This window comes from Galeopterus variegatus, unplaced genomic scaffold (assembly GCF_000696425.1).
Source record: "Galeopterus variegatus unplaced genomic scaffold, G_variegatus-3.0.2 Scaffold3138, whole genome shotgun sequence".
Classification (NCBI taxonomy): Eukaryota; Metazoa; Chordata; class Mammalia; order Dermoptera; family Cynocephalidae; genus Galeopterus; species Galeopterus variegatus.
Window position 1 is genome coordinate 201940 of NW_007729249.1, and position 10223 is coordinate 212162.

The 10223-nt window shown below is 42.2% G+C and overlaps 1 protein-coding gene across 2 annotated transcripts in view; it reads right to left on the reverse strand.

Annotated features, from left to right (window-relative positions):
• Positions 1 to 3793: 3793 nt before the first annotated feature.
• The window catches only part of LOC103599884 (transmembrane channel-like protein 5), a 42369-nt gene continuing 35939 nt past the window's right edge, over positions 3794 to 10223 (reverse strand). For both annotated transcript variants that reach the window (XM_008584069.1, XM_008584068.1), the window contains exons 16-18: positions 6401 to 6505; positions 5053 to 5095; positions 3794 to 4276 (exon numbers count right to left, since the gene is read on the reverse strand). In XM_008584069.1, coding sequence (XP_008582291.1) covers positions 4230 to 4276; positions 5053 to 5095; positions 6401 to 6505 — 195 coding nt within the window. In that variant the 3' untranslated portion in view covers positions 3794 to 4229. The remainder of the gene's footprint in view (positions 4277 to 5052; positions 5096 to 6400; positions 6506 to 10223) is intronic.

The window sequence follows — 10223 nt, forward strand, 5'->3', positions numbered from 1 at the left end:
CTAGAGTGAGATGAAAATTTAGGCCTGTAGATAAGTGATTCAGTATTCAGCAGCATCGAGGGGCTAGCCAAAGTCATGATAGTATTCTTCCTGAGAATATCAATATAGATTAAAGTCACATACTCTGCTTTCATTGGACTGCCCCTCTGTGCCTCAGGATGTCAGAGACATAGATGATAACAAAGGGCTACCTCAAAAGGCTTAAGAAATCCACTGCTTCTTGATTATACAATATTCATTTTCTTATTTGGAGATGGGTGTCTGCAATCCTGTTTCAACAAGAATCAAACCAAAATGTAAGTATTTTGCAATTTTTTTTTTGTTGGTTGGTACAGAGATAAACCCAGACCTTGGCATGATCAGCACCACACTCTAACCAACTGAGCTAACTGGCCAGCCTGTAAGTATTGTTATTGAATACAAATTTCTCAATAAAATTACACCTACCATTTCCTAAAGTAGGGATAGGGCTTCAACAGGACAATAAACCACAGCTTTGAGAACAAGGAAGGGTATAGGTTAGTGAAGTGTCCAACTGATACCAGTCAGCAGTTCCAGGTTCTTGGTCAAATTGTGAAGAAAAGGACCAAGAGGAGCCCTCGTTGTGGGGAGCACCTACCAGTACAATGAAAGGAAGAGGGACAGACAGTTGAAACAAACAATAGGGCTTTATTGCAAAGCAAAAGTATGCATGGGAGAGTGCATGGGCATCTTTGCAAGGGAGGAACACACCATGGATTCTTAAGGGGAGGGCTTATCTGTTGTTCTGAGATGGAAGTGTTCCTCTCTCCTAACTCACGGGAGGAATATTTGGCCATGGGTGAGGATCTAGGGTAATTAAGCCCTAACGGGCTGATACAAAGTTGTATCAGCTTCCTGTCCTGAATTCCTGAGTTTCTGAAGGTTTTGGTCATGTGCTGTGGGGTCACTTTTCCCTTAACTTTGTCCTTGGTTTAGTCTGCACTTTTGTTCTTCCTAGTGTGCAGGTTTTTGTGGTTTTAAGTTTCTGTTCAAAAACTGCAAAGTTGTAGGTGTAGCATGCTGATCGGTAGCGTGGTTAAGCTGTTGTGAGCTCATTATGGGTTAATTAACTGCAAAACGAGGTGGCTGATGCCAATCCAGACTGAATATTCATGAGCAGCCTCCCTGGGGTGTGTGTCTATTTTGTCCTGCCTCACAATTACTTAGACCTGTGTTAGCATGGAATGATGTTTACTGTAGGGTAAGCTTATGTGAATTCTATGATCATAGATACTGCAGATTAATGACCTCATTTGTTCTATTGCCAAACTTTAAATCATGCTCAAAATCCAACAATCAGAACATCAAATATTAAGAAGACGTTGTGTATCACCCAGGCTCAGTGGTTCTCAAAAGATGCTGTCTTTTCAGATATTAATTCAACACCAACATTATGGGGAACTTGTTGAAAATGCAAATTCTCAAATCCGACACCAGAACTATCAAATTAGAAACTCTGTTTGGGGCTCAGTGATCTGTGTTTTATTTTATTTATTTATATATTTATTTATTTATTTATTTTAAAAAGATGACCGGTAAGGGGATCTTAACCCTTGACTTGGTGTTGTCAGCACCACGCTCACCCAGTGAGCTAACCAGCCATCCCTATATGGGATCCGAACCTGTGGCCTTGGTGCTATCAGCACCACACTCTCCCGAGTGAGCCACGGCCGGCCCGTGATCTGTGTTTTAACCAGCCCTCCAGGTGGTTCTGATGTACACTCAAGTCTGAGGACTGCTGATGTAGAGAAACAGACCCAAAACGGGCTTCCAGGACACCCAAAGTCCTCAATTCTGTCACTAACTAGCTATGAGACCTTAGACAAATCACTTAACCTATGAGTGCCTAAATTTTCATCATCTGTCAAGTGGTAATCATAATACGAGTATTTGCCCTAATTGTCTTATGCTGATAATGTGATGAGGTTCAAATGAGGGAAAAAAAAAGTGACAATGTTTTGAAAAACATGTTAACAATGTAATATTATTGTTACAAAGATAAAATTTTAAAATGTAGAAATACTGTAAAACCATACTACTCAGTGTGATCCTCAGACCTTCAGCACTTGCTAGAAATGCAGACTCTCAGGCCCCATCTCTGACCTCACAAATTAGAATCTGCATTACAACAAGATTCCCAGTGATTAGAGTTGGTGTGTCCCCCCGCCAAAGTTCATATGCTGAAGTCATAATCCCCAGTACTTCAGAATGTAACTGTATTTGGAGATAAGGTCTTTAAAGAGATAATTAAGTTAAAATGAAGCCATTAGGGTGGGTCCTAATTCAGTCTGACTGGTGTCTTTATAAGAAAGAAAATTTGGACACAAAGAGACACCTGAGAGGTTTGTAAACAGAGGAAAGGCCATGTGAGGACACAGCAAGAAGGTGGCCATCTGCAAGCCAAGGAGAGAGGCGTCAGAATGAAACCAACCCTGCCAACACCTTGATCTTGGACTTCCAGCCTCCACAATCAAAAGAAAATAAATTTTTGTTGTTTAAGCCACCTAGTCTGGGGTATTTTGTCATGGCAGCCCTAGCAAATGAATATACCTCTCAAGGCCAAGTGTTGAAAAAACCTCTTTCTCCCATCCAATGTGTGCATGAGACCTACAGACTAGATCTTTCCACTGCGCTTACATCTCCAGAAGCAGGGCTGCACTGAAGTAGAGACAAAGGGTGGAGGTGAATGGAGATGTGTTCCAGGTAGAAGCACTTAGCCCATGGTAAGCAGGAGTGATGCTTTCATTTTTTTTTTTTTTTTTGTCTTTTTCGTGACCGGTAAGGGGATCGCAACCCTTGGCTTGGTGTTGCCTGCACCGCGCTCAGCCAGTGAGCGCACCGGCCATTCCTATATAGGATCCGAACCCGCAGTGAGAGCGACGCTGCGCTCCCAGCGCTGCACTCTCCCAAGTGTGCCACGGTGCCGGCCCTGGAGGAGTGATGCTTTCAGAAGGAGTTTGCATTGCAGTGTAGAAGCCAAAGCAGCACAAATAGCATTAAGATGACCCAGAGGGAAAAAAATCACTTCAAACATCAATTCCACGAGCTACCTTTACCAATCCCACAGACATTTCTGTCCAAACCCCTGTGCTTCTCCTTCAGAACACCTATCACAATTACAACTAATTATTGTTTAAGTTCATGTCTAAATTAATCTGCTAGACAGGAAGCACCAAGACTTGTTCACCATGTTGTTCAACCACCACCTGGCCTATTTGTTGAATGAATGAATGAATGAATGAATGAACACTACTAGCAACCACTACTAAAGAGGATACAAAAAGAAATTAATTGTTAATGAAGTGAATTAAAGAATAAATACGTGAATGAAAAAGTGAATCAATGACAGCACTGATTGGTTGCTTTTGTTTCGCGTGTATCTTAAATGCTTTCTAAATCCAGTTTCAATTAGATCTCATCACAGCGGTTACTTCAGAGGAGTCTCCTCTCCCCTGTGTGATTCGGTAATTGCACCTTTCTGCTGGACCCTTCAAGCTTTAGGAATAGCCTTGTGAGTCATTTGTCAAATCTGCAAAAAAAATTATATACACACACAAATTCATAACATATGCACACACACATATTCCACACATCACCACTGATTTCATATTTGGTTCAACACAAGACTTTTGATGGTGATGTATCATCTACTTGACATGCAATAAACTTCAGAGATGAGACCTCTGTTTGTATTTTACATTTGTGTGACATGGGGATGTTTTTAGCTCAAAGTCACAAACAAATGCAGATTCCACAATTCAAAGGCTTCACACCTGTGTGAGGATCATTTTTTATTCGGGCTGGTCCACTTTTCTTAGCACCAGTTTCTAAACTTTTGCCAGGTCTGGGAGGTCTGGGAAAAGAGATTCCTAAAGACCAATCATTCATACACACATTTCTTAAACATAAAATAAACCATTCCCAGGTTGTCTCTTTCCAGGTTTTTGTGGGCTAGTTTCAATATTACAACAGTCTTTATTGGAAAATTCCAAATATTTAGTCTTGAAAAGTCAGCAATCCAGGTATAAGAAATAGCAGGGAATGCATAACTTTACTTCGGTATTTACACTGTGATAGGTTTCCACTCTTGGCTAACGGCTTGGATTCCTCTTCTGGGAAGTTCCTCGAGGCCCAGTTGGCATGGAGGAAGTTGTTCCATTTTTATCTTCTTTCCTTATTTGATTGGTGTCTGGCTACCACAACAGTCATCAGACCTTTGAATTATCTTCCTGAACCGATCGCCTAAATCGCAGGTCTGGGTTGGACACAGGAAGAAGTTAATGCAGACACACGCTGCCCTATCTCCACAAGCAAAAAACCAAAGTGGCCTTCAAGATCCCACAGCTTCTCACACCTTGCTTCTCACACCTTCCATCCTCCTTTTTAGTTTCTATAATCCCCCACTTGCACACCCATAATTAGACATCATCAGTAAATGCTACCCGAAAAAGACAAATGGGTTTGTTTGTTTCCTCCCCAGCATTCGCTTCCCTTCTGGCATCATCCCAGCTTTTCTTTGGGAAGCCACCCTGCCCTACGATCAGTCCCTGTGGTCTGAAACATTGCACCACCTGTATCTACAGATGTGGCATGTGACTCATATCTGTCCAAGGCAATCATCACATTTTCATGGCCATAGCAATTGATTCATGGGTGTCCACACCACCCATTCAGATCCAATGAAACACTGTGACAACTCTGTGTCTGCCACTCCCTTCCCACCAGATTGAATTTGAGAAGATACAGGAAGTTGATAAAGCTGTCTTGCAATTATTAGCAAGAGCCTATTTGCAAAAGGAACTAACATGGAAAAGAAGTGAACAGAAAGAGACCAGCTTCTGGTGACATCGTGAGCTCCTGCTTTAGGCCATGCCTTAACCAAGAATTATTCTTGGATTTCTGCTTAAACCAGTTCGGGTTGAGTTTGCAATTGAAAGAGCAACTTGATAAGGGAGCAAATCTAACCCTCTACCTTGGGATAGATCACCTGGACAAATTAGTGTTTCATTCTGTGCCAGTTAGGTTACTCACCAGGCATAGCATCATGTTCCCCCAAATGCAGAGGGCCTTTTTGCTGAAAAGGAAGAAAATGGGCAGCCACATCACTGGAAGAGAATATAGATCTTGGGTCTTATTGCATCGCTGGTACAACTTGTGAGCCCCCCCACCATTTTAAAATTAAGGGGGAACAGATTAAGACCAAGCCTCAGCCATAGATATCAAACATATTTCACTTTTTAATGACAGAGATTCCATTCATTCGTTCATTTGTTCATTTACTCCACAGACATATCTTCAGCATTTACAATATGCCAGGTAATATACTAGGATCTGGGGTGACAAGGATACAGACGTGGTCCCTGCCCTCAGAGAATTTAGAGTTGGGCCTCTAGATTCTCCACCTAAATCGTGCTGACAGCACTAATTCGTACAGATAGTAAATTACATGGCCATCTCTTTTGCCAAGGTCGCAACTTCCAAAATTAGTGACATTTGAATTAAGGTGTGTTTGCTGTTTACTCATATTTTCCAGGACACCAAGGCAGCCAGCAAGGGCTTTGGAATTAGAGCAGGGTTTGAGGCATCTTTATTATCCTCTTGGTAGGAATGAAATTGGTAAAATCTTTTTAAAAGATTGATAAAGCAGTGTCTATTCACATTATCATGCAGATAATGATATTTCCTCCCTGTGGCAGAAATATTCACGTAAAATAATTACAACAAAAATGTTTCCTTACATACTGTTTTTAGTATTTAAAAAAACCTGGAAACATGGGGGAAGGGGGAGAGGGAGAGATTGGATAAGAGGCATAAAGAATAAGTATGATTTGATTTTTAATGATGAATATGCTAATAAAAAATTTTTTAAAAACCTGGAAACAACTCAAATATCCAAGTATGTACAGAACGAAACATTGGCCTAGATATGGCATTAAGTGTGTGTGTGGGGGGGTTATAATACTCTTTGTATAATATAGCCCCATTTTGTAACATATAAATTCATTGAAGTGTTAGTAGACACAGGTATGTTCGCAGATCCCTAGGGGAAAAGATCTGGAAGAATATGTGCGGAAGCATTAACAGTGGGATGAGATTTCAGGGCACGTTTTCATCTCAGTGGGTTATACGTCTGTATTATTGAGGTCTATAAAACAAGCATGTGAGCTCCGTGAGGTCAGGCGCTTTGTTTTGTTCACCCAACCCCAGCTCCTCAAACAAGTCCAGGCATGGAAAGTGTTGAGTGAGTGAGTATTGTTTTTTAAATAAAAAACACAGAAACACTTAAACATAGAAAGTGAAGGGTCTCTAGTTCCCTGATGTACTTTTCACAAGGGGCAATCCATGTCCCAGGGGTTCCCAAAACAGCCCCCAGCCTCACCTCCATCTCCCTCCCTTCCAGTATGAGTGAGCTGGGGTTTGCTCTCTTCTCCACATCCTGCAGCTTGATCAACTTTTCTATCAGGAACATTTTATCTTTGCCCTCCTGCCAAGAAATAAAGCATAAACAAAAACACAGATGAATGATGGTGTGGGGTTGAGAAGCAATTGATGAAAAGAAGGTTGACTTTTGGGCAGGTAGGGTCCCAGAAGTTGGATGGAGATTGCTACCATGTTTTTTCTTGATGAAAGAAAAGAAACATTTCACAGCAAAGCCAAATTATCCCCCAGAACCATCCTGCATTGTAATATTCTCCTCTAAAGCAATTTCCCTAGCAGGCTTGAACAGGAGCCTTCTCTAGCCTGCTGCTAGAAGCAACTTCTTAGCATATTCCCAGCCCATTCTGAGCCTGGATCAGCCCTGTCCTTCTGAAAATGCCAGAGCCTAGACCTCTGCCCCTAAGGACATCAAGTGTGTTTCATTTGTCAAAGTTATCTCTGTTGATGGAGATAAATAATTCCAAATTGGGAAAAGAAACAAGCGAAGGAGGCATGCCTTCCCCCAGGAGGGTTTAATCACTTTCCTGTGAACCCCTGCTGCAAATAAGAGAGTAGAATATTCCACTTGTGTGTTTAGGTGGGTGAGCAAGCACCTTAGGTTGTCTGTCCAGTCTAAATCAATCATGGTGGTCCCATCCCCATGCCTCTGCTTCTCAAACTTTCATCCACTAATTTTAGCATCCACTAATGGATCTTGCTTATCATAGTTATTACTGTGGCACTTGCCTCAAGAAGATTTTCTATTTCCTCATTCCTTCTACATTTATTATTTGGAATTCTTCTGTAAGAAAGAGCTGTCCTTGGGAGCTGGTATTTTTAATGAGTCCCCCAACTATCTTGGATGTAGCCAACTTGTTTAGAAATCTCTGGTGCGTAGCAGCTATTTCCACACTCTAGCATGAATTTGAATTACCTAGAGAGTGTGCAAAAATGTAATCTCTTATGCTTTACACAACAGATTTTTATGTAGAGAGGCAAAACTGTATTGTAGTTAAGAGTGCAGGCTTTGGAGCAGCCTGCTTCAAATCCCACCATTTACTAGTTCTGTCACTTCACTCTGTGAGTCTCAGTGTTCTTAATTTTAAAATAGAAGTTTAAAGAACTGTATGTGCCCCAGAGTAGTTAAAATTAAATAAGAATTTTGTTTAGCACTTAGAATAATGCCCGGCATCATGAAAGTGCTCAACAAATGTTATCTGTTGCCATTAGTGGTTGGGTGAAGGGGTAGCAGGAATTTTCATTTATAAACAAGCATCCAGGTATGTTTGATGTAGGTGATCACATGTGGAAAAGGGGTGTTGCAGAGCCTATTCCCAGCCTTTTTGTCTGAGTTCTTTTGGAGACAATGTCCCTGACTATGTGGTCCATCCTCTGGGCAAGACTCCCAAGTAGACAGGATAATGCTATGGTGATGCCTATTGTGCCTTCAAAGATGCCATCCAAATATCTCCCCAGTTTACCTGGCACTGTCCTTACAACTCAAGGTTTTGGAATAAAATCCCTCCTGTGTTGAGATCTTCATAGTACTTGCCCAAACCATACAGAACTCTGGGTGAGAAAAATGCTGCTGATGTTTCTGAAGACAATGAGGAAAAAGAGCATAAGTAATCTATGCCCTTTCTTTACATTCCGAAAGGACCCCAAAGACTGGGAGTTCGGCATCTTTCCTGTGCTCTTTGACACAAGCTCTCATGTCATAGTTATGTGGGCACTTAGAAGAAAGAGAACCATCTTGGTGGTAATGAGCATCCTTGTGCCCAGACTTTGGTCTCTAAATACCATTTCACCAGGACTCCTTGAAGAAATGGCTGATTCCTGTTCTGGGACAGGAAATGAACAAAGATGAACCTGGAATATCTTGTCCTTTCAGAAAACAATGAAGCTATCAAAGACTTCTAGAGTTATGTCAAAAAACCCAGAAACTAATTCAAAGGGTTTCCACTAGCAAAGGACAAAGCTATTTGAGCATTTAAAAAATGAGTAATTAAAAGAAATCAAAATATATATAAGCCATGAATTTATCATAATTTTAAAATCCTCATTGGCTATATTTGGAGGTTACCAGGTATAGAGGGTTGAATAGTGTCCCCCTTTTAAAAAGAAATGTCCAAGTCGAACCCCAGGACCTATGGATATGGCCATATTTGGAAATAGGGTCTTTGCTGATGTGATTAAGTTAAGGATCTTGGGATGAGATCATCCTAGATTAGGGTGAACCCTAAGTCCAATGACAAATCTTTAGAAGAGAAGAGAAGGAGAAACAGAGAAAGAGAAAAGGATTTGTGAAGACAGAGGCAGAGACTGAAGTTATGAAGCTCCAAGCCCAGGAACACCAAGGGTTGCCAGCAGTGGCCAGAAGCCAGGAGAAAGGCCTGGATCAGATTCTCCTTCAGTGCCTCAGAAGAAACCAGCCCCACTGACACCTTGATCTTCGACTTCTGACCTCTAGAACTGTGAGATAAGTCTCTGCTGTTTTAAGCCACTAAGTTTGTGGAAATTTGTTACAGCAGCTTTAGCAAACTAATACAGTAGGACACTGATTTATCATTTTGAAAACCAGTAAATACAGTTGACCCTTGAACAAATCAGGGGTTGGGATGCCAACCCCTGTGCAGTTGAAAATACACATATAGGGCCAGCCCCGTGGCTCACTCGGGAAGAGTGTGGTGCTGGTAGCACCGAGGCCATGGGTTCAGATCCTATATAGGGATGGCCAGTGTGCTCACTGGCTGAGCGTGGTGCGGACCACACTGTGCCGAGGGTTGCAATCCCCTTACCGGTAAAAAAAGAAAGAAAATACACATATAACTTTTGACTCCCCCAAAACTTAACTACTTAACTACTTTAACTACTACTTAGTTAGTATGCTTGCTTTCCCTTGGGTCACAGCTGCAACACACTGCTTCAAGTCCCATAGGGGTGGTGGGTGCCCTGTTATTACTTAAGGACCAGTTAAGTAGTTAAGTATGTAACTACTTAACTACTCAAAGCCAATTGTTAGTTAGGCTACTTAACTGTTTGGTTAGGTGTATGTCATAATGACGTATACTTAACCAAACAGTTAAGTAGCCTGACCAAAACTTTTCCAATATATTTATTGAAAAAAAAATCCATATATAAGTGGACGTGTGCAGTTCAAGTCTGTGTTATTCAAGGGTTTGCTATAAAGGGAAATAACCACATATTTACTCTGCCTTTTCTATATGAACTGCATTTCAAGGCAATCAAATTACTAATGAGCAGAAATTCTTTTTTAAAAAAATAGAATTCCGGGCCGGCCTGGTGGCACACTGGATAAGTGCGCCGCTTGGGAAGCGCGGCAGCGCTCCCGCCCGAGGGTTCGGATCCCACATGCAGACCGGTTCCCGCTCACTGGCTGAGCGAGGCGCGGGGGCAACACCGAGGGTTGCAATCCTGTTGCCGGTCCCCGGTCCGGTACGGGGGCAACACTGAGGGTTGCGATCCGTTGCCGGACACGGAAAAAGACAAAAGACAAAAAAAAAAAAAAAAAATAAAATTCCAGGGCCGGCCCGGTGGTGCACTCTGTAGAGTGCGGCGCTTGGGAGCGCGGCGGCGCTCCTGCCGAGGGTTCGGATCCCACATGCAGACCGGTTCCCGCTCACTGGCTGAGCGAGGCGCGGGGGCAACACCGAGGGTTGCAATCCTGTTGCCGGTCCCCGGTCCGGTACGGGGGCAACACTGAGGGTTGCGATCCGTTGCCGGACACGGAAAAAGACAAAAAGACAAAAAAAAAAAAAAAAAAT